The sequence below is a fragment of the Triticum aestivum genome, chromosome 3B (assembly GCF_018294505.1).
Source record: "Triticum aestivum cultivar Chinese Spring chromosome 3B, IWGSC CS RefSeq v2.1, whole genome shotgun sequence".
Classification (NCBI taxonomy): Eukaryota; Viridiplantae; Streptophyta; class Magnoliopsida; order Poales; family Poaceae; genus Triticum; species Triticum aestivum.
In genome coordinates this window covers 137598943-137623836 of record NC_057801.1, presented here as the reverse complement: position 1 = coordinate 137623836, position 24894 = coordinate 137598943, and the positions used below count along the sequence as shown (strand labels likewise).

Sequence of the window (24894 nt, the reverse complement as noted above, 5' to 3'; positions counted from 1 at the left end):
TGGGCCACATGGGCCTTAGTGGAAAGAGAGAGGGCGGCCAGGGTGGGCCGCACGCCCCCTCTCCCTCTGGTCCGAATTGGACTAGGAGGGGGGCGGCGCCCCCCTCTTTCCTTCCCTCTCTCCCCCTTCCTTTCCCCCTCCTAGTAGGAGTAGGAAAGGGGGAGTCCTACTCCTACTAGGAGGAGGACTCCTCCTCCTTGGCGCGCCCACAAGGGCCGCCCGGCCTCCCCCCTTGCTCCTTTATATACGGGGGCGGGGGGCACCCTAGGAGACACAAGTTGATCTACGGATCGTTCCTTAGCCGTGTGCGGTGCCCCCCTCCACCATATTCCACCTCGGTCATATCGTCGCGGAGTTTAGGCAAAGCCCTGCGCCGGTAGAACATCATCATCGTCACCACGCCGTCGTGCTGACGAAACTCATCCCCGACGCTTTGCTGGATTGGAGCCCGGGGAACGTCATCGAGCTGAACGTGTGCTGAACACGGAGGTGCCATACGTTCGGTGCTTGGATCGGTCGAATCGTGAAGACGTACAACTACATCAACCGCGTTGTCATAACGCTTCCGCTTACGGTCTACGAGGGTACATGGACAACACTCTCCCCTCTCGTTGCTATACCATCACCATGATCTTGCGTGTGCATAGGAATTTTTTTAAAATTACTACGTCCCCAACAGTTGGCTGTCATGAAGTTGAATGTTTAGGATCAGGCTTTGAAGATTCCTTGTTTCTGCATGTGCCTGGGCCGAGAGGGGGAGGTGAAAGGTTCCCCCCCAGTATCATGGTCCCCAAGAAATCTTTAACTAAGAGATCCTCCTGAACAACAAATGAGAATGCCCGCGAGTGTGTTTCTGATAGGATTTCATCAAGCCATAAATCTTTCCAGAACATGATATCTTTGCCAGTGTTCGCTTGGGCTCTAGTGATCCCACGATAGATTGGCATTAGTTTTGTTACGTCTCGCCACCAGAAGGAGTCGCAAGGATCAGTTGCATGAGGGATCCTGTTACTGTAGTACGTGTTCCATATTAACTCTACCCAGGGAAGATCCCATCGGTTGTAGAATTTATGGAGGTATTTAAGCAGTAGTGCCTCACTTTGCACTTTCAAATTAATGTCGCCAAGCCCTCGTGACTCCTTGGGTCGGCAAACCATGTCCCACGCTGCAAGGGAGTTGCATGAATCTCCGTTCTCAGTCTTTTTGGTCCACAAGCACTCGTGTCTGATTTTATCCGGTAGTTCAATTATACTTCGGGGCAACTTGAGCATGCAGAGGGCGAATATTATGAGGGAGGTTATAACCAAGTTGAGAAGAAATAGTTTACCCCCATAAGAGATCATGTTGAGTGTAGCAGATAGCCGTCTTTCCACCCGACAAACAAGAGGCAAGAGATATTGAACCGAAGGCCGGGTCGATCCCATGGGTAGAGCATGGTAAGTAAACGGAATTTTGCCAACCACACATCCAAAGATATTTGCCAGGCAGTTATATGTGTCCTCATTGCAATTTATCGGGATCAGAGTTGACTTGTGGAAGTTGATTTTGAGTCCAATCGATGCTACATAATCAGAGAGGATATCTTTGATGATTGCTGCTTGGGTGGGGCAGGCTGGCATATAGCCAAAATAGTGTTATCCGCGTATTGAATAACCGGGTATTCTTTCTGGCTGTTGCAAGGGAAGGGCAGTTGAATGGCTCCTCTAGAGTAAGCGTCATTAATTGTAGCTTGTAGAAGATCGGCCGCTAAGACAAAGATCACGGGGGGCAAGGGATCGCCGTGCCTAACGCCACATTTATAGTGGAACTGTCAGTCTGGCACGCCGTTCAGAAGTGCCACAGATTTTCCCTACTCAAATATACATTTAATCCACTCAAGCCATATTTCATTGAAACCCATGTTTTTCGCAATGACTAACATGGCCTCATGATCAATTGTGTCGAAGGCTTTGGCGAAGTCGAGCTTGAGAAGAACAATTTCTTTCTTAGAGGTTTGGCATTGATATAGATGTATTCAAACGCCCAAGCTAGGCAGTCCTGAATCGTACATCCTTTGAGAAATCCATATTGGTTCCGGTGTATGATCCTTCGAATCACTTTCTTCAGGCGGTTTGATAGGAGCTTAGGAATCACTTTGAGGCAACAATTAAGTAATGTGATCGGACGGTAATCATTCACTGATGATGGGGCATTGTTCTTCGGAATGAGTGTGATGAATCCATCATTTATACTTTCAAGGTTGAGGTTTCCATCAAAGAATTGATTGCAGAGTTTATAAGAGTCTTGTTTGATCACCGACCAGCATGATTTGAGAAAGACTCCATTGAAGCCATCCGGTCCAGGAGCACGATCAGCTGGCCTGTTTTTTATAACATTGTCGATCTCCTCTTTGGTGAAAGGTTGTAAGTTCTTCTAGCCCATCAATTCATTTGATAATCCTGGAAAGATCAAATTTCATCCCATGATGCGAGGAGGAGCCCAATTTTTGTTTGAAGGTATTGAAAATGATTGCCTCTTTGCCAGCATGGTCCTCCACACAAGAACCATTATTGTGGAGGAGCCCAATTTGGTGAAAGGCAATAGTGAGTTTTCAGTGGCAATAGCTCAAAAAGTTAAAAAGTCATTGAATGAATGCCACTCTCTGATCGCCCTGGCATGGTCCGTACACATTTACAAATGTCCAATGATAAGCTGATTGTGTGGATCGAAAATGAACGACCTGCGTGAAAAATGGAACTATTCTAGATCGTAACAATGCCACCAGAGGCTCCGCGGGAGGGAACAAAAGCAAATTGGTCATAACGGCGTGGGCAACAAGATTTAATGAAAGCATTATCAAGATAAGCCTTTTTAGTTTCCTGCAGACATATGACGGCACACCCACTCGAGTTGATGGCATTAGAAAGTGCTAATTGTTTGGCGTCTGAATTAAACCCACGGACATTCCAACAAAGAACTTTCCAATTAACTGATAGTACCATAGGAATATGAAATAAAATAAGCAAGGATAATATTAAGCAGAGGCCGAAGATGGCCCAACATCCTTGTCACAAAGGAGCTCGTCCTCCGTGAGCTCCGCAGCTGGGATGGCACAGATATTGGTGCCAATGTGTTGAATCACCTGGATAGGAGTTGGTGGTGGTGCTGCTGGGTTTGCTGCGGCTTCAGAAATCTCAGTGATCGTGACGGAGGATGCAGAAGGAACAGTCATGGGCTTGACCTTGGATTTCTTGGTGGCGGTGTCCGAGACCAAGGGCACTTTGAAAAGCCATCATATTTGTTGGAGCGAGTGCTTCGGCGGATGACAATGGAGCATTTAGGAGCAGCAATCTTACCGCGTCGACCAATAGAGGCAGAACCAGAGGGCGCATGTTGAATCTGAGAGCTGCCATCTAGATGGGCCTGAGCAATTACGAACTGATCTTCAGTAGATGATACAGCAAGACCCAAACCAACATTAGCAGGTTGCGAGTTGTCAAGTACAAGGCCCAGACCCACACTATCGTGTTGTGTGTTGTCCAGAATAGGGGTAGGATGCATGCCATGGGAATCCAGTAGAAGCATGTCCGGTGCATATCCAGGCAGTAGCTGATCGGCAGCAACATGGTCATGAGCAAGTAGGATCCAAGAGGACAAACAGAGACCAGGTTGGTAACAGTGAATGATGAGGCTTGACTAGTGATCATTGAAGCTTGAGAGACCGACAGAGAGCCATTTTCTTCAAATAGGACCACCTTAATGTCAACTCTACTATCTCTGAAACCATATCCTTGTGCTCCGAGGACCATTACTAGCTATGATTGGCATGATGGCTGTTGTGAGAAAGTTGTTGAGCCTGGCAATTGGAACTCTAGAGTTAATGAGCATGGAGGAAACAATATCTCCCTGAGTTGTCATTGCAAAGTGCATACTAGTCGCAGACAGAGAAACCTCAATTGCTAGGAGGTTGGCCTGCAAGTTAGTTGGGGCAGAAGCAGAGCTTTCACCAGCAACCATAGCATGAAACAAATTTGCAGGCACACGAACATAGTTGTCAGACAGAGTGGCACTAGAACCAGTGCTAGTATGAGCAGAAATGGAATCATTCCAAGCAAGCCCAGGATTATCTTGGAGATTGTTTGCGAGCAACACACCATCTTGTACCTGAAGGCCCTCGGCAGCTTGGAAATTGTACAGGGCAGGGGGTGCCTGGGAAGGTGAAGGAGGCCAAACCCCCAGTTTGCCTGAAAGTGAACATCATTGCCCTGATGAGCTCCTGGGTTCTGATCAGCAATGTTAGCAGCATTTTATGCCATCCAATTATGGAGTTGTGCTTGATAAAGTTGCTTAGCAGTGAGTCCCTCACCATGTAGAGGATGGGGAATACCGTTTGCAGGTGGTGGATCTTCTCCGGCAGGTGGGACCTCTGGGAGGTGAGCATTCCAGTCGTTGCTTCTCAGCATAGTAACACAAACAGCCCAGCTGTGTCGATCTCCCCTCATCTGGCGCATGACAAAGCTCTTTGGAACCAGACGTAAGCTAATAACACGAACCTTGATCAGCACAAACTTTTTGTCACCTCTTGGGTTGTGCCAAGTGATGAGCTCCCCAAACTTGTCAATAGACTTATGAATGTAATGAGAGGTCCGATAATCATGAGGAAAACCGATATAGCGCAATTAAATCTGAGGTCCATAGCTAGTCATGCGCATGTTAATGGCAGCATCATGAGGAACAAAGGAAACTGTTGTGTTCATGTTTTCATCATCTTTATCTATTTCAAAAGTTGTACCAACTACTGCATCTCTAACAACCAAATCCACAAACCCAAATATGCCAATGCCCAACGGGTAGTCATCCACTTCACTTGGGAAAAAGTTGGATTCATGGTGCAAACCTTCGATGGTGTGGCGCAGATCTGCCATGTGGTGGAACAGGACGAAGCGGTTCACCTCAGCAATGGCCAAGAAATCATGCCGCAGAGGTGGGTTGGGGCCAACAACCATGTCATCTCGCACCTTCCAATCAGCGGGACCGAGCTCGATGGTCATACCCTGCGGGAGGTAGGGGACGACATTGACAGGGTAATTTGCCATGGGAGAAGGGGAGAGAGGAGCATGGGGACGAACATGGGAAGTGGCAGGCTGTAGGGAGGAAGGCGTATCGGCAGTGCTCTTGGGAACTCAAACACCTCACTTTTTCCTCTGGTTGGCCGAGCAGGAGGTCACAACGTGGCCAGGATCACCGCACTATGTTTGGCCTTGGGGTTTGGCTGTGTTCGGACTGGAGGAGAGCAGAGCAAAGGAATAGGAAAAAGTACAGGAAGTGAGGTTGGGTGTACAGTACAAATCACAGGTCTCCAAAGTAGAGGAATAGAAAAATGAGGTGTGTTCGCATCACAGGAAGCTTTCTAGCCGTTGCCTTGAGTTTTGACTGTTACACATACTAGCCATTGCACTACATTTGCTCTATATATGCGTACAGATGCACAAGCTTAAGAACAACACACATCACACAGCCAACCATTCCCACAGCCATTCCTCACTGCTGAGTTCATTTCAGCATCACATTTCTCATTCAAGCGATGAATCCAAACTACCGTAGGCGATCAGAAAATGAAGATGAATTCGTTTTTCTCATACATCCTACATTAGAAGGCAGCAGCTCATCCACAAAAATGCCAATACATACATCCATCCTCACAGGATCCACATACATGCATGAAACACTTACCGGCCATGAGGTCTTGTGCCAGAGACGATTCCACATGGAGAGAGAGATCTTTCAAACATTAGTTCAAAAATTGTGTGAGAAGTGCAAACTTGAAGATGGAACATATGTATCCGTGGAAGAGCAAGTAGCTATATTTCTATACACAATATCAAAAAATGCAAGCAATCGTACAGTGCAAGATATATTCCAACACAGTGGATCAACGGTTAGTTATTATTTTCGAGTTGTGCTCAATGAAATTACATCACTATCATGCAACTACATACGATTGCCGTCCCTACACCCACATCGCATCTTAAGGCAGCGAAAATTTGCATACTTTCAGGTAATACTTATGTTCTATTTTGACATGGTAAATTCATACTAGGCAAATTTGATGTTTGCATATCTCTAATTGTAGCATGAAATTTACAGAATTGTCTTGGAGCTATTGACGGCACTCACTTTCCCATGACCATTCCACCTGGGCAACAAGATCCCTATAGAAACAGAAAACAAGGCCTTTCACAAAATTGCATGGTCGCATGTGACTTTGATCTAAAGTTCGTGCATGTACATCTGGTTGGGAGGGGTCTGCTTCAGATGCAAGAGTTCCACAAGACTCACTTAAGCATGGTTTTAGTGTACCCCCTGGTAAATTCTATCTTGTAGATGCGGGTTATGCAAACACACCTCAATTCATTGCTCCATATAGGGGAACAAGGTATCATTTGCAAGAACAGGGAAGAGTACAGTAGAGGCCACAATCCGCCAAAGAATTGTTCAACCTCCGCCATGCTCAGCTTCGGAATCATGTTGAGAGAATTATCGGTATATTAAAAAAGAGGTATCCCATACTAAAGGCTGCTACGTCTTATGATATTGACACTCAGGTTGATATTTCTAATGGCTTGTTGTGTGATGCACAATTTCATACCGCTACATGATGGTGACATGTCATTGCCGGACAGATGCACCGAAGATATAAATGAAAGCAATATGGAAGATGTACCAGATGGGGATACCAAATACAATGTTGATGTGCCATTATTTGACAGCATGAGGCAAGCTGGGAATGACATGCGAGATGCCATGGCAAATGCAATGTGGGCTGACTACAATGCAAGGCGATAAACCATATGTAATAAATGTAAAACAATTTGGTTTGTACTGCAAGTAATTCTAGCCAATCAAAAGGATTTGTGATCAAGTGTCATTTAGCATTGCATTAGTACTAGCACATCTGACCAGGAACACATACACAAAAGTCATGTGCACTTTCCTAGCCTATTACCTTAGCACTACATGATAATTTGGTACCATTAACTCAGCAGTACAAGTGCCTACAGCAACATACAAAAGCCACTTTTGTAATTAACACAAAAGCATTCTCCAAGGGGCATATTCCCATAGCTAGTACACTAGGTGTTTTGAATTTTATTTCTTAACCAGCCCAGTCGTAATGCATCAGTTGAAAATGAGAGGAAGATTTCCCTGTTGTCCTTGTTGTTGGTGAAGAGGTCAGCTGCTTTTAGTATATCTCCCATTTGTAAATCCGGCAACCCCTCAAGTGCAGCAATGCATTTTTGTATGCTATAGGGATCCTCCAATTTCCTCTCCTCGATGGCTGCAAACCGTTCCATCTCTTCTCTTTTGAGGCTCAGGTACCTCTCGTGGAAATCATCAATACTAGAATTAGTCTTCTGTCTTCCCCCCTCTTAGCACTAGTAAGCTCACGAGCAGAATGAGATGGTTGACAATTTCTACGTATGTCTTCTGGAAGTTCCATCGACATATGTGGGGTTTGCTTTGAAGAAAATGGTGTTGGTATTGCATCTTCTGATTGAACATGTAATGCAGAATCTTTCACTTGAGTTGAGTTCACAGCTTCTAGGTGTAATGGATCATCGGTGCAGAACCAATTAGTGCTTCCATTGTCCTCTTCAGTATCAATATGCATGCACGATTCCACAGGAGCAGGTAAGTTCGGTGTAGGTGAGCGATGATGCTCCTCGGGACCTTCCAACTGTTGCGAATATGATGTAGTGACCTGAGAGAGTTCTCTGGCCTTGTTTGCATAATAATCCATGCCACGACAACTCCTTCCTTGAGCATAGCGCCCTGCATGAATTATGTCCAGAATAATCTCACTTAAGAACATTGTACAAGACAAACCATAACTCAAGTCAATGATTTAAAACTTACCATCATATAGAGCAAATAGATCATTATAGTATGGGAATGACTTGTCTTGCCAACGGAGGGCATCTTTTTTCTTACGGGCCTTTAATGCCTCCCAAACACTGTCCGGAGCAACCACCATCATTCTATCACGATCCCAACCGAAACCACTTTCAGATATCAAGTCTTGTATAGCTTTAAAATCTTTCTTCAGATCCTGCTCCTTTTGTTTTATCTGTGTTACTGTGAGTGATAAACCAAACTTTATATTGAATGCATTCACAATACTTCTCCAAGCCTCTTTGCTCCATGCATTTTGTGTTCGATATCTTGGGACATCATGTTCTTTCAAGAGCCAAATAAGATATGACTTCATTTTGTGATTCCAGCTAGCTCTATCACAATTTTTATTGGTACCAAATGACAGGAAAAGGGCAATTTTAGTAATAGTTATCAAATAACAAGTTAACTGCTCATGTGCGCATACAAGTTCAGTCTTCCTAATGCTCTGGATCCATAATATAGTTTGCTAAATAATCTCAAAGAATTTTTAAGATAGCTAGGAACGCCATGCTGTAGCTGCACAATGTTAACTGCTGATGCAGTGATATATGTATACATTAGTGCATGTATTGAATTTGTGATAAAAATATATTATCTGAAGATGATGTACGCACACTACCATTTAACTAATCAGAACTATATGCTACTACTTGGAAACACAGGGGCAGTGGCGGAGGGTGTGAGCTGAATTTAAGTGGGGGGCAAACAAGGGCACGCCCCCAAAACGGCTGGAGAGATTAGAGAGGCCGGGTGATTAGAGGGGCCGGTGATTAGAAGTGAGCTTAGCATTGGGATTTGCTTTTTCTTTTGCAACAAATTCGTTCTGAAGGGGAGGCCAGGACCCGGGATGATACCACCAACGCCCAGCACACTGGAGAACCCGAATCAAACTAATCAGATTAGCACACTATACAAAGAGAAACAGATCTGTCCTAATAAAAAAATTGAATACCAGATTGAGATTTCTGAATGAGAGAGCAAGATGTATGAAGCGAATTACCTAATTCTTGCAAGATCTCCTCACTTCCTCCAAATTTCAGATCTTCCAACCCTTGTGTGACTTGTGTCGATGGAACGGGGGGTGGAGCTCGAAGGACACAGGGAGGGGGCGGATGAGGTGGAGGAGGAGGAGGAGTAGGTGCTCGGATCCGCCGGTTGGGCATGCTGCACCGGTGGTCATCCATGTCGATTTCGCGCGAAGCTCGCGGGAGAAGGGCGCGGGATGGGGCGGGAGAGTGATGGGGCGAGGGAAGGATTTTCACCGGGCGTTCCCTTTGGTACGAGTAGATGTTATTTTTCCTGTGAAAAGTACAGGTTAGCGACGTTTTCCTGTGGAACAGACAAACTACTTCCTGCGAAGCGAACGGGCTTCCTGGAATTTATTCCCGTGGAAATTAGGCCTGCAGAAATCCTGTGAAAATCCCGTGCACCGAACGCAGCCTTACATTTGACCTGGCATTTTCACATTATGTTTTTCTCCCCACGAAAGCATGAAATAGTAGTGAAGGAAGCAGAAGTTCTAAATATGTTATTGATAGCTAGCTGTTGTGACAAAGAGATGGCTCTGAGCACAGTGACAACATCCCCTCTGCACTGGAAGAGATGATTATGCTGGTATCCCGGCACTCAGCTCGCCCTCAATCTCTCGGTAAAATTGAACAACGCTTTGTATTGTGAGTTTTTTTTTTGCATAATCATGTTAATTTCCATGATTATCTTCCCCCTTTTTTCTGTTGTGTTCATAGTATTACTTATGTAGCTCATGCCTGGTTTATTTATTAAATGCAGTTTGAATTTCGATTTTAACAAAACTGACCGCCATTTGCGACATGCCAATAGTCTATGCTAGTTATGTTTTCTATCACTAATTAACAGCTAATTATCTGTGATTGTTCTAATTTCGGAGTTTGTGTTCTATGAACTTTCATGAAATGATCCATTGGTTCTAGTATAAGAGGAAATATATGATGTGCAATTATTATGATCAGTATTACTTATGTTTGCATTATGAAAGTGTGACGCCACTTTGCTCAACGGACTGAAACTTTTTTATAATCTAGGGATAATGGAACATTTGTGTTTCTGGCACGTTTGTTGGGATATTTCTCCTATGAAATGCAGTAGACTGAATCCTGGCATGCTCTCGAGTTATAGGCAGATGATTTTTGGTTTGTCCATGGTACCACAAGGTAGTGTGATTGAAGATCCAGAAACAGAAGTGACAAAAGTTAGGCTATGTTTGGCAGTAAAGTATTGTAATTTAGCATGTAGGTATAACATACCGGGTTTTGACAAAACAAAGTATTTTGTAGTATTGACAATACAGAGGAGCTGTTTGGCGCAGCGATGTAAAATCCGTTGCAGCTTTAACAGTGCAAACACGTCTGATTTTCTAGCGGAGCTAGCCGTTGCATGCAACAAAGTGAATGGCCAAAGAACGGCCATGCACATGGCGATAGAGCAGCGTGTTACCATCATGGCCCTGCCTGTCGCTCTCATCAACGCTTGACAGTGTGCCGGTAGCCCCTGGACCGGTCACTGCCATACCATCCTTGCTGTCCATCACGTTCTTCCCTCCCTCCTTAGCCTCATTTTTTCCTGCAGCAAGATCAGTATAATCCGCAGCTAGGAAAATATTATGTTCAGCATCCTGCAGCACTCAGATAGAGTGGGCTGCAGGAGAGGCTCCTCCTGGCCACAGGTGTCATGCCTGCACTGTCAAATGTATCTTATCCCACAACATAAATGTATTACCGCCTACATCCCAAACAAGAATATGGCAAAACATCGATATAACTATATGGGGCAGCCCCAGTGCATGTAGCTCCCGCTTGCGCAGGGTCTGAGAAAGGGTCCGACCACTTCGGGTCTATTGTACGCAGCCTTTCCCTACATTTCTGCAAAAGGCTGTTTCCAGGACTTGAACCCGTGACCTCATGGTCACAAAACATCGATATTGTTAGACCTTTCAGCCTGAGCATTGATAGTTGTGGATGACACTAGGAGAGTTGGGACAATTTTCGTTGGTTTATTTCTCACACAATGCCATACCAACCTGAGGGGTTGGGGATACATATTTAAAGGCTGCTAGCCAGCCAAGGCATATGCTAAGATGCTGCCAAGATGCCAGTCTAAGATGCTAGTCTAAGATGCTAACTGACAGTCCTTGATGGTCAAGAACAAAACTCTATCCTAACAGCCAGTCCTTGATGGTCCAGGACTTTATCCTCCTAACTGCCACAAGGACCATGTGCTGCAGCCCCACAAGGACCCTAGTACACAGACTTATCCATCATTCTCCCCCTAAGTCTTGTACGTCGTCTTGTGGGAGAGTTGAATCATCCCAATCCTGGAGCAAAGTTCGAGGAACTTGACCCTCCCAAGGGGCTTGGTGAGCAGGTCTGCGAGCTGATCCTTGGTGTTGATGTAGCTCGCCTCGATGCTCCCTTCTTCCACACAGCTACGGATCAAGTGATACCTCAGTCGGATGTGCTTGCTCCGTTCGTGGAACACGGGGTTCTTTGCCAGGGCCAGGGCGGACTTGCTGTCTACCAAGAGTTGCACCGTTCTGGTGTCTTGAACGAGAAGATCACCAAGCAGTCGAGCAAGCCAAAGCGCCTGAGTGCAGGCGGTGGAGGCCGCTATGTACTCAGCCTCACAGCTGGACAGGGCCACCACCTGTTGCTTGACTGATTGCCAGCTCACGAGACACTTGCCGAGGAAGAGGAGGATCCCGCTCGTGCTCTTGCTGGTGTCGATGTCGCCGGCGTGGTCGCTGTCGCTGTACCCGACGAAGTGTGCCGCCCCAAGACACCTAGGGTAGTGGAGGCCGTGGTCGAGGGTCCCTGCTATGTAGCGGACGATCCTCTTCACTGCCTGCTGGTGTTCCGACGTTGGTCGCTCCATGAACCGACTGACATAGACGACGGAGAATGCCAAGTCCGGCCGTGTGTGAGTGAGGTAGCGAAGGCTCCCCACAAGGCGTCGGTACTGCGTAGCATCCACTTCCTCCGTCGTGCTGTCGGGGCTCAGTTTCAGCCTCTCCTCCATCGGAGTGAGAGCTGGATGGCAGTCGGTGAGCCCAGCTAGCTCAACGATGTGCTTGGCGTAGGCGGACTGTCGAAGCGCGATCTCGGAGTGGTCCTGGTGCACCTCAATCCCTAGATAGAAGGAGAGGAGCCCCAGGTCACTCATCTGGAACGTGGCCTTCATGTCTTCCTTGAACGCCGCCACCTCTGCATCTTTGGTGCCGGTGATCACCAGGTCGTCAACGTAGACGCCCACCAGCAGGGCATTTGCTCCACTCCCCCGTCGGTAGACGGCAGCCTCATGCGGGCTCTGCTCGAAACCCATCTTCTTCAGCGTGGAGTCCAGCTTGGCGTTCCACGCCCTGGGTGCCTGCCGCAGGCCATAGAGAGCCTTGCGCAGGCGGAGCACCTTGCCCTCCTGGCCGGGAATCGTAAACCCCGGTGGCTGATGCACGTAGACTTCCTCCTTCAAGTCGCCGTTGAGGAATGCCGACTTAACGTCCATGTGGTGGACACGCCTGCCCTCCTGGGCAGCCAGCGCAAGGAGAAGTCGCACGGACTCCATCCGTGCCACGGGAGCGAAAGCGTCGTCGAAGTCGACTCCTTCCTGCTGCAAGAAGCCTCGGGCCACCAAGCGAGCCTTGTGCTTGATGATGGCGCCGGCTCCATCCCTCTTCAGCTTGAACACCCACTTAAGGGTGATTGCGCGGTGACCTCGAGGGAGATCAGCGAGCTCCCAGGTGCGGTTTTGCTCGATCGCATCCATCTCCAACTGCATCGCGGCGCGCCATGCTGCGTCTCTCTCGGCCTCTGCAAAGGACCGTGGTTCGACGTCTTCACACGCGAGTTGTAGCTGCGCCTCCAGGTCATGTGGCACCAGTCCTGGCACCGGCTAGTCGCCGAGCAGATTATCCATCGTACGGTACCGCAGTGGTTCGCCGTCATACCACGCGTCGATATGCTCCTCGTCGTGAGTGAGCGGGGAAGCGAACTTCATCGGGTTGTGCTCTGCGTGAGCTGGTGCTGATGAAGACGAGCCCGAAGTGGCGACCGCCGGGGCTGGAGTATGCGGCGTCGCCGGTTGTGGTGTCGTCGGTGTAGCAGGCGCCGGAGTCGATGTAGTTTTGGGGGCCGGGGTAGACGTGCCCGGTGAAGAGGAGCTGCTTGCTCCCCCAGCTTCCTTGAAGTGGGCGTACTCGACAATGAAGTCGTCATACGTCGGCGTCGAGCCGTCGTCCACCGCCTTGTCCCATTGCCACCCTCGCCCTTCATTGAACACGACGTCTCGCGCTGTGCGCACACGTTGTGTCTTTGGGTCGAGGATGCGGTAGGCCTTTGAGCCCTCCGCGTAGCCGATGAAGACTCCCGGAGTGCTCCTGTCGTCGAGCTTGCCTATGTGGCCGAGCTCCTTGGCGAACGCAAGGCAGCCAAAGACCCGCAAATGAGAGACCGCCGGCTTCCACCCATGCCAGGCCTCGTACGGAGTTCTACCGTCGAGTGCCTTAGTAGGAGAGCGGTTGAGGATGTAGACGGCCGTTAGCACTGCCTCTCCCCAGAAGACAGCCGGCATCCCTCTTTGCTTGAGGAGAGCCCGAGCCATCCCCACAACCGTCTGGTTGCGTCGCTCGACGACGCCGTTTTGCTGCGGGATGTACGGCGCGGAGTAGTGGCGCTGGATGCCCTCATCGGCGCAGTACGACGCAAATTCAGCCGCCGTGAACTCGCCGCCATTGTTAGTGCGCAACACGCGCAATTTGCGGCCGCTCTCCGCCTCCACACCAACCTGCGCGCGCCTGATGGCGTCCGCCGCTTCTCCCTTACTGCCGAGGATCATCACCCACATGTAGCGAGAGAGATCGTCGACGAGCAGCAGGAAGTAGCGTCGACCTCCTAGTGTGGCTGGCGTCATCGGGCCGCACAGGTCTCCGTGCACAAGCTCCAGCTTCTCCTTAGCCCGAAAAATCGCCTGTTGGGGAAAGGGGAGTCGTCTCTGCTTTGTCAGCACGCAGATGTCGCAGAACTGCTCCACATGGTCGAGGCATGGCAGGCCTCGCACCATCTCCTTGGCACTTAGACACTTCAGGGCCTCAAAGTGAAGGTGCCCAAAGCGCTCATGCCACTGCCACGCCTCGTCGTCTCGACGGACAGCGAGACAGACCGGTTGTGCCACCTGCACATCAAGGACGTAGAGTCGATTTTCACCTCTGGGCACCTTGGCGAGAAGGCGACGCCGGCGATCCCAGATGCGTAGGACCCCATGCTCAATCAGCACGCGTGAGCCGTTCTCATCCAGCTGTCCCAAGCTGATGATGGAATTCCTTAGCGCGGGGATGTAGTAGACACCGGTGAGCAGCCGGTGCTCTCCCATCTTGGTGGTGAAGATGACGGAGCCGACGCCCTTTATCTCCACAGCGGAGGCATCCCCGAACTTGACGGAGCCTCGCGCATCGGAGTCGAGCTCGGCGAAGAATTCCCTTCGACCGGTCATGTGGTGGGTGGCACCGGTGTCGAGGCACCACCCCGTAGCCTTGTCCTTCCCGGAGCCATCGCCGAGAAGAGCGTGTGCTTTTGGCTCATCGAGGTGGATGAAAGCCTTTGTGACTGGAGTCGCCAAGGGTAGCTCAATGCTTGCATGTGCCATGAACAGAGCCATCTCCTCCTTCGCCTGTGCGACGTGAGCCTGGCCTTGTCGTGGTTGCCGACACTCATTGGCCCAATGGCCAAACCGGCCACAGTTGTGGCAACTGTTGTCTTGTGCCGGCTTGGGCTTGCCAGCGGCGCCGTCCTTGGTGCCTCCGCGGGCGTCACCTTCGGCACGTCCTTGTGCCCTGCCCGGGGGCCTCTTCGCGCCTTACGCTGCTTGCCACGCTTGCGGCCGCCCGTCGAGGAGGAAGGCTCCCCCTTCTTCCTATCACCAAGGCTGGGATCCCACTGCTCCCGAGTTAGGAGCAGCTTCCCGCCGGTGGTGACGGGCCCCGAGGGGGGCTGTGGCTCGTCGGTGTCGACGACCTTGAGACGGCCTATCGCCTTCTCGATCGTCATCGTGGAGAGGTCCAGCAACGACTCGATCGAGCGAGCCATCTGCTTGTACTTCTCGGGAATGCACCGAAAAAGCTTCTCGACAGCTCTCTCCTCGGTGTAGGTGGCATCGCCAAACTTCACCATCTTCTGCAGCAGAGTGTTGAGATGGAGAACAAAGTCATCAACGTCCTCACCTGGCTTGAAGCCCAGGTTCTCCCACTCCTTACGAAGTGCCTGCAGGATGGACTTGCGAGCACGATCGCTGCCGATGCGTGCTGCGGCGATGGCGTCCCAAGCCTCCTTGGCAGTCCGCTTGTTGGAAAGCGAGAACTGCATCTCGGGCGGGACTGCGGCGATGAGGGCGTCCAGTGCCCGTCGATCCTCTAGGTGGTCGACGTTGCTGTCCTGGACTGCCTCCCACATGCGCCGCACCTGGAGCCTGACCTTCATGATCCCGGCCCACTCGACGTAGTTGGTTTTAGTGAGGGTAGGCCACCCAACACTGGAACCAACATCCCTAACCACAGTCCGTACCTCGTAGAGGCCGCGATCCTGGTCGTTGCAGCCGCCGTCGTGGTGCGCGCCTCCACCTGGAGCGCGGGCGTGCTCGGCTGCCCACTGCGCCGTTTGCTCCTGCGCCACTTTGGCGCGATCTGCGTCGGCGCCGTCGTCCGCAGGCGCGGAGCTGCTGGAGCTATCAGGGCTGCCGCGGAGTGCCTTGGCATCCGCCGTAGCCTCACGGGCTGCTTCTGCTGCTGCTGCTGCTTCTACCTCCGCCCTGGCTGCTTCTACCTCCGCTCTGGCTGCTGCCAGCTCCGCTGCAGCCAGCCTCGACACTCTTGCCACTGCAGCAGCTGCTGCTACAGCCGCTCGCTCACGCTCCTCTGCCACGGCGCGCTCGGCCTCCTGCCGGCGCCGCATGCTCGAGGTAGCCGTGTGCTGAGAGCGACCTGCAGACATGGCTCGCTGCAGGGGGGCTGTTGCGTGAAGAGGAGGCTGATGAAGACGAGCTGCTGCTCGACAGTCCGGAGGGAGGAAGGTAACCAGAGGCAGACAGAGCAGCTGCTACTATCGACTTGGGCTGCTCACAGGAAATGCTCAGGGTACAGGTTAACGTGGCTCTGATACCACTTGTTAGACCTTTCAGCCTGAGCATTGATAGTTGTGGATGACACTAGGAGAGTTGGGACAATTTTCGTTGGTTTATTTCTCACACAATGCCATACCAACCCGAGGGGTTGGGGATACATATTTATAGGCTGCTAGCCAGCCAAGGCATATGCTAAGATGCTGCCAAGATGCCAGTCTAAGATGCTAACGGACAGTCCTTGATGGTCAAGAACAGAACTCTATTCTAACAGCCAGTACTTGATGGTCCAGGACTTTATCCTCCTAACTGCCACAAGGACCATGTGCTGCAGCCCCACAAGGACCCTAGTACACCGACTTATCCATCAGATATAACTATATAAAAGGGAAATTGAAGGAAACAACACAAACATGACATGGAAATGTAAGGGTTGCGCAAAGAAACCTTACCTAACAATACTTATCTAACATCTTAATGCTAACTTGGAGCTATGATACATTTAGACCAAATTACATTAAAAAAATTAACCGCAGCACCCCCAGAGTGTTTTGAGATCATAGATCCGCCACTGCTTTTCAACTGACTCACTATGTACATACAGTACCTCCTAGCACGTACTTTACCAGTCTCCTCTTCACCATATGGAACATTACATGACAACATCTAGCTGCTCATATGATTCATCTCCACAAAGAGTGACTATCAAATCTAGCACCTTAAAAAAAACTAGCAAGTCATAGATAAAAATGGGCAAATGGTTGCGAAATCGTAATGTTCATCCAAAAAATCGATCAGTTTAAACAAAAGTCTATATAAGGTCAGACCTTGAAAGACATTCCAATCACAAGGTTCACATCAAGAGACCTATACAGGATCTCAGGAACCTGGCAAATAAAAGAGGCATTCATAATTACACAACACATTGATTCAGAAGCAAAACCAATCTATCTTCGCGGTAGCTATTTTATCTAGAAAATAGCTGTATGGAAATACTTTTTGGTGTTAGTAGTGTTAAGTAGTGTATTTTACTTCATATAAGTTTCAGTGATAGTTCTAGTTTTATAATGAAAGACTAGATGCCTTTTTGGACACTATACGCTCTCTGGCCTCATGATCCGCCACAACAAGGCAAGATCAATAAGTGGATGATTTACCTGGTGTATTCTTATGAGCTGGCCCTCCCTAGCAAGGATTTACTACACTTGGCCCTCCTCATACTATATTCCTGGCTCCGCCATTGGGTAAGTGTGTTTGTTTTTTTTGGTTCTCTTGTGTACACATTAATTGGAGCAAAATTTGGCACAACTACAAGCATAACTTTTCATGAAAAAAATGTCTTTACATCGTCACAATAGTTCCTTTTTTTCATCTGATCCTAAATTCATAACTTTTGTAAGTACAAGTGTACAACTTTGATCTAACCTCATTATGGCAGATGATGAGGCCGGAGAGCATGGAGATTGAGCAAAGAAAGCGCTCATGCTTTCATTATAAAAAGAGAACTATGACTGAAACCTATAAAGTAAGATACACTCCCTAATTTTATCGTTTTATTTGTACATTAAGATACACTCATTAATACACAAATAAAATGACGGGATTAAGAGTGTATTGTACTCCCTCCGTTCCCATTTACTCGTCGTGGTTTTAGTTCAAATTTGAACTAAAACCACGACGAGTAAATCGGAACGGAGGGAGTACTTCATAAGTTTTAGTGGTACGTCTTGTTTTATAAGGAAAGACTAGATGCTTTTTGTCACTCTACATGCTCTCTTGGCCTCATGATACACCATAATGAGGCTAGATCAATCAGTTGTATGTTTATACTTTATGAAAAATTATGGTCAAGATGGAAAAGAAAACAATAAGTAACTACTGCGATGTAAAGACATCATTCGTATCATTAAAAGGTAATTATCTCAATGGAGTAATTTACGGTCCAATTAATGCACATATACAAGAGAACTAAAACAACAAAACTCTTACTTTCAAAAAGGAACAAAGGCCACCTCACCGCCATCTGGAACAAACTCGTTGTCATAGACTGCTGAGCAACACCAGTAGCAAGTTCCTAGTCCTACAATCACCAAATTTCTGTGCCAGAGAAGTTGTAATTTAGTAAAAGACCAAAAAGGAACATCATTGTATACTTATACTAGTCACTGCAGTACTATTTAGCACAGGAAGAAAAAACATACGCAAATAATTTTTGGTTTGTCGGGCTGTTCCGCAAGGTAGTAAGACTGAAGATACGTAAACACAAGGAAAAAAGGCTGACATAAAAAATTAATGAAGTGGCATCAATGCATCATAACAGCCTTTCCTCAGTGTTCGATCTATCGAACGACCAACCAACCGACCAACTAAACAATAAGTGGTTTCCTTTTTTAGTAGTTAATATATGGAAACTATGAAGCTTGGAAAAGAAGATGTGCGTGAAATTGCAGTAATGTAAGATCATTTGATGGTCACATGAAGGCTCTCACCATCTGCTCATTGTTACAACATTTGATGCAACAATGCCACTCTCTGCCCCTTTTCGGTCTTGACAGACTAGGAATCACCTGCTGCCGTCTCTCCCTTCCTCTAGAAATTAGTTAAGCAACCATGGCAGATTACTCATTGTTATGAGTGTAAACATAAACTAGTAGATCAATAATTTCGTTACTCTACTAAATCTCAACTAGTGATCTAGCAATAAAGTAGCAGCAATAGTAGTCTCTAGATTACAAAATATCCCGCAATGAAAAGGCAAGGAAACAAGATTACACGAGCCTGGCACAGGCTTTAAGGGGCTGTTTGGTTGCCACCCTGACACAAGTTGCCTGGCCTGAGCACCAGCCTGTAACCTGCCTGAGGTCTGTTTGGTTGCCTACCTGAGATATTTGACCTGACGAACCTGCCTGTCGAACCGTGCCTGACTCAGGCCTAGAAAATCGGAGGCCTGAGAATCGCTGCAATCCCACGCACCATGCCTGAGTAAAATTACCCTTTCTCTCTCACTTCTCCACTCTCCCTCTCACTTTTCCCCTTTCCTTAGGGTTCCTACGGAGGAGAGAAATCGAAAAAAATCAATCCATCAAGGTGGGGACTGCCGGAGGGAAACTACTCCAACGTCTAGATCCGGAGGAGAGCTGCTCCAAGATGTTTTGGATCTGATAACGTTGCCCTCTTGGTCGTGCCCTGGACAAGGTGGTTGGCTGCAATTTTGCCTGCTACGATTCCTTGCTTTTCTAGCACCTTTGTCCAGATCGTGTGCTAAATCAGGTACTATTGTGTTGAAACAATCTAATTACTGATCTGATAGGGAACGTGACTTTTGGACATGTTAGCACTAGACGAGTGGTAGTAGACTTTTGTGTTCTCAAAATTATTATGTAAACTGAAACCTTAAGTGTAATGATAATTTGATCTGGTTATGCCTGATTTTATCTGATCATTAATTTATCCCTTCAATACGAGACCAACAAGTGGCAGAGTGTAACCCAGGCAAAAATGTAGCCAAACACTGCCTGGAGCATCTACCCACACAGGCGTACTTTCAGGACACCAACCAAACACCGCCTGAGATTTTGCGTCTGCCTGGTTAGGCAATTTGTGAAACACCCTCAGGTTTCTTTCAGGCAAGGAATATTCTCAGGCACATAGCTCAGGGTGGCAACCAAACAGCCCCTAATTTTTTTTCAACCATGCAAGAGAACTATATGTGAACTTTGTAGCAGAAGAAAACCGATCAAAGTCAAATACAGAACAACAAGAACACGGCCAACGACCAGACCAGAAAGACATAGAACAGCCAAAGGCCAGATGAAGGGAAAGAAAAGAAAACAACCTAAATCTTTCCTAGCCACAACTCTACATCTGCGGTAAGCTTATTCACAACCTGAACGATGGGAGTAACCTTGATGTCAAAAACAAGAGCATTCCTTTCTCTCCATATGGTCCAGACCCCAAGATACAGAGACAAACAAGCCTCTTCCGGTCCTTACCGTGGTAAGCTTCCCTAGCAGTGATCCCCCAGAACACAAGGTCCTGATCCATGGTTGGGACGGCAAGTTAGCCTATTGGAGGATGGTGTTTCAAAGTTATACTGGCAGTCTGGCAACGGCACAGCCGGGAAAGAGATGACTGCCGTCCTCAGGCACAACACTGCACATGGCACATAGTTCGTTATGTGGGAGACCTTGATCAGTTGTCCAGATTCTCAGGAGCCTTCCAGATTCTCAGGAGCCTTCCAAATGGCCTCATCGAAGCTGATCATAAAGAAGTGACAAAGTGTGCCACGTAGGACTTGACCTAGAAACTACCACTAGCCTCCCACGACCATGACCGGCTATCATCATGCTCTGGGTGAAGAGCAAAGTCTTTCCTAGAGCTCGAGTAATTGAAGATAAGCGCCGATGTTAAGGGGCCCCATATGTCTTTTAACCAAGCAGAATCAAGCAACACCTCAGCCATCGTTCTGCGCGCTAGTAGAGGGGGTGTCCAGGCCGATGATATATGGTGCGATGTCCAGAGAAACGCCATCGAGCCACTTATCGCACCACAACCTTTGTTGCAGCATTGAACATATCCTTTTCCTCAAAATAAATTGGTGCACATAGTCTGCATTGTACTCACTTTTAAAAAACTTAACATACCAGGGAGTTAACAAAAACCTCAGACATTGTACCAACATGAGAAAAAAGAATACAACACACAGAATGGAATTCAAGAATACAAAGGTTCAAGAAACGGTCAGATAAATGATCAAAAGAATGGTGATCGTTTTCCGCTTCTCAAGAATCACCTCTCCGTCGTGTACGTGCAAGAATCAGTAGGTGGATTATATTGTAGATAAGCAATCCTTCTTTATTTTCTACTCGTATTGTATAATCTCATTAAGACACATTGCCTGCCTGGATTATATTGGATAACAGCTTAGGACTCCATAAATCTATCTTCCAAGAAAAGATTCCATAAATTGGTCATCACGTGTCCCCTGAGTTGTTTCTTAACATAGTCTCAAGTTAAGTTTAGATGTTGTTTTTCCTCCTCAAGTCTGAGAAGATCAATGATTCTTAAGCTACTTACCTATACTTCATCTCCTTTCCCTCATGAAACGTAACAATGAACTCAATCAAAACATGTATGTTCAGTTTGGCACCAAAACAGCAGCTACAAAAATAAACAAATAGCACACGCTCATAACAAACCATGAAACCACACGACATATAACCATTTCATCACACATAATTGCTGTGCAAACTAAGGTAAAGTTGATGTGCACGAAAACACGACATCCTTTCTAGTGGTACATGTGTACCAAAAACCAAGTAGATAGACACAACTAGAGCTAGATAGATAGGGCAAGTACGATGAGATAGTTGTGTGGTTCCAGTCACTAACAATGTACACAAGGCGTCATCACTCGCTAATTGTCGCATAGCTTGGTCGACCCTCTTCTTTGTGTTCGACCCTACATCTCCATTTCCATCACTTTGAGAGCAGTCTTCTGGCTCGACATCTTTGACGCAAGTGCCCTCAGCTTCTCCACGGAGGGAGCACACTCCAACTTCACCTCCTTGTACCCCTTGGACTAGGTCGACAAGCGATCCGATGAAGATCAGGCAATGAGGAGGCCAAGGAGGTCATCATCACACTTGTGCATGAAGCCGAAGCCCGTGCTTTAGCAGCTCAAAGAACTCCAGGGTATTCTTCCACTCCATGAGGTCCTCGTGGGAAGACGAAGAGACGAGGAAGGACCTAATGCCCTCGGCAATGTTGACCCTCCCCGTGATCAATTCTACAGTGAGCAGTCGGGTTCATGTACTTCGGCATACGCCCATCGAGAAGCGACTTCCGATCTTGGCAAGACATGTAATATGCCCTACACGGTAAACGATGAGTAGTTCGCGGTCCGCACCATTGACGATGATCTTGAAGTTTTTAAAGCTTTGGACGACGTCTAAATCTGTGTCTAGGGATGTAGACCTCTGCCATTTTTTCGCAAGCTTGGTTATTGCTATTGTCCTTCACTACTAACTCAAGTTATCTTTGGATCCTGCTTGGACTTGACATCATCATCGGAACTTTTCTTTTTCCTCGTTGTAAAATAGAACATATGATTCGGAATATTCAAATTCCATAAAGACTTATTTTGAAAACAAATATACCAGTAGGAACTAAAATGAACAAGACATTACTTCCAACTCATTCCGTTTTCCTTGGACATGTACTGTTCTCCTGAGTTTGCACATGTCTAGTACATTTCAGTGAGTTGAAAATTTTATGTCATTCATTTTGGTACCTGCTAATTTATTTGTGCATCAAAGTTGTTATGAAATTTGAATCTTTGAATCATGTGCTTGATTCTACATGTAGAAGAAAAAAACTGAATTATGATGTCAAGTCCAAGGAGAATCCAAAGGTCACACAAGTCAGTACCCAAAGCATTTGAGGATTATAGCAATAACATAGCCAGTGAAGAAGATGTCATTAGAACTCTCTAGGCCTAGACACCGATTTTGATACCAGCAAAAGCTTTCTGATAGTTCAAGATCATCAACGACGCCGCCCCATCTACCGCCAACTACTCTCGTTCAATGGTGTAGGGCATACTATGGGCTCTGTCACGACCGGAAGTCGCTCCTCCACAGGTGTATGACGAAGCACATAAACCTGACACCCACTACATGAGTGATCACAGAGACGAGCAACATCGCCGAGGGCATTAGGGCCATGCCCGCCTCTTCGTCTTCCCACGAGAATCTCATGGCATGCAAAAAGACCCTAGAGTTCTTTGAGCTACTAAGTATGGACATCAACTTCTTGCACAAATACATTGACGACCTTCACGGCCTCCTAGTTACGGATCATTGACGAATAACATGTCGAAGGCCCGAGGAGTACGAAGTGGTATAGTTGGAGTATCATCATGCCACAAAAAAGTTCGGGGCCCCCAAGTCAAATAAGTCAATCATGAAGAATGCTCTCTAGGAGATGAACATGCGATGAAGGGGATGAGAGGTTCGACCCAGCAACATGGAAGCTGGCGACCATAGCATGATAACCGATGACATCTTCTGTGTACATCATTAGTAATTGGCACCACATTGCTATCTCATCAATCCTGCCATATTTATCTAGTTATGTTTGTGCCTATCTACTTGGGTTTTGGTACATACAACAACATACTACTAGGGAAGCCTCTATGCAATTCACCGGCCGTGCTCCGTCCCATCGTCACAAGAACCTTCGAGCTCAGTTTTGGGACCGTTGGTGTTGACTCTAGTTGTTACATTAATGAGTAGCGAAGTTGTGGAGATCCTCAAGCTCACACGATGCTCAGCCTTCGCTCCAAGCACCAACATTTCTATGCTGATGTTGTTGGCCCCACTATCGAGATGGCAATTTGGATCTGGGACAACCTTGTGCGTCAAAGCGACATGCCCCAAAGGGTAGAGCCAACGAGATGCACTGGTGGCGATGCTCGAGAGGCCTTCTTTGGTTCATCCACACCAAAGGTGGCTCCTTGACAGAGATTGCATAAACCATAGATTTTCCACCAATGGTCTAGGCATAGTGAGAGGTGGGCGCCTATCTAGGTGGGCCAGTCCAGTTGGATGACGTGGCTAGCTTCATTGCTATATCTTATGGTCTACGGGCCATCTCAAGATGGACTTGCTACCAGTTTTGGCTTGTCTAACACTCTGATGTGCTCAGAGGCAGGTGAGGTGTCTAGCCCAAGGTATACATGGATGTGGATCCCAAAGGGGCGTCCGGTCTATCATTAGGTTTTCTTGCATCTACTATCATGGTGTGATGACAGGTTACAACAATGAGAGTGGCCCAAAATAATATTGATCCTACTATTCTCTCCCTCCCCTTCACCACTGTAGTTTCCAAGGACCATGGTCATGATATGACCATGACAACCACTAAAGCTAGCACCGCTATGATGCATTCTACAAGGATGAAGAGATGCGAAGGAAAATGGACATGTGTGAGAAAGCTGCAAGCAACAAGAGAAGAACAACTACCGTCAGGATTGAGAGGATTGGAGTCCTCTATGGTGGTCAGAAAAAGACAAGAGAGAAGAAGAAGTGGAAGGAGGCTTCCAAATGTTCCGGTGGCGTTACGGATTCTTTTGCGCATGGTTTGCGATATCAATGAGGGCCGGGAAAAAACTTCAAGGACAAGAAAGGTGGTGTCAAACGGAGGTCCATCTTACTAGGATCCAACCAACTGATCTAGTGACACAGGGGTAAAATGTGTCATGTGTGGACGGATTCGGCACTTACAATCTTCATCCCGCTTTGACTCATTCTGCATAGTATGTAAGAAGAAGAAAAGAACATGTCTCAACGAATTGTCTCACCTATGTTGTGCAACTACTTCCACAAACCATGGGGCATGCCATCTCGGCAGTGGTTTGTTCTTTTGACTGAAGATTTAAAAGGATGAGCAAGAAGCTGACAAATCGATATCTGCGCTCATCATTTTGTTCAAACCAATTAAGAATGTCCAACTATTTTATTCAAGTGATGTCATCCTAAAAAAGAACCGTACATGAAAGGACAAAAATATATATTGGGGTTTTCTTTTCTTTAATGACTTTGAGAGATAAAACACAAATCTTTTGTTGTTTTCTTAAATAAAGTGAAACATAAGGTGTATCAAGATACAAAAGCAAAGATTTTTTTTATGTTTCTTCCATTAAAAGTGATGCTCCTAAGTTTGAATGGGGGCAAGGCTAATGCGCTCTCGCTTTCCAACAGGAAGCAGTTAGCTAGTTAGGAAAGTGTAGGGCTGTTTTATTAGGCTTTTGTCAAGGATTCA

The 24894-nt window shown here is 47.3% G+C and overlaps 2 protein-coding genes across 14 annotated transcripts in view; both read right to left on the bottom strand.

Moving 5' to 3' along the window:
* Positions 1–5360: 5360 nt before the first annotated feature.
* On the bottom strand, positions 5361–9231 carry LOC123069015 (uncharacterized). Of its 3 annotated transcripts, XR_006432231.1 has the most exons (4): positions 8936–9231; positions 7897–8115; positions 5713–7812; positions 5361–5624 (listed from the first exon to the last, which is right to left on the bottom strand). XR_006432231.1 is itself a non-coding variant. In XM_044491742.1 (3 exons), the coding sequence occupies exons 1-3, from the start codon at positions 9117–9119 to the stop codon at positions 7352–7354; spliced, it is 864 nt and encodes a 287-aa protein (XP_044347677.1). In that variant the 5' UTR covers positions 9120–9231; the 3' UTR covers positions 5361–7351. The 3 variants fall into 3 exon arrangements, 1 of the variants encoding a protein (XP_044347677.1); XR_006432232.1 differs by having other exon boundaries at positions 5361–7812; positions 7897–8267; XM_044491742.1 differs by having other exon boundaries at positions 5361–7812.
* Positions 9232–14201: 4970 nt separating this feature from the next.
* Positions 14202–24894, bottom strand: part of LOC123069014 (uncharacterized) — a 12807-nt gene continuing 2114 nt past the window's right edge. For 4 of the 11 annotated variants that reach the window (XM_044491738.1, XM_044491735.1, XM_044491736.1 and 1 more), the window contains one exon: positions 14202–18660. In XM_044491738.1, the coding sequence (XP_044347673.1) occupies positions 14448–15944 (1497 nt within the window). In that variant the 5' untranslated portion in view covers positions 15945–18660 and the 3' untranslated portion in view covers positions 14202–14447. Of the gene's footprint in view, positions 20618–24894 lie in introns of those variants that run through there. The other 7 variants (XM_044491739.1, XM_044491734.1, XM_044491731.1 and 4 more) reach the window with 5 other exon arrangements.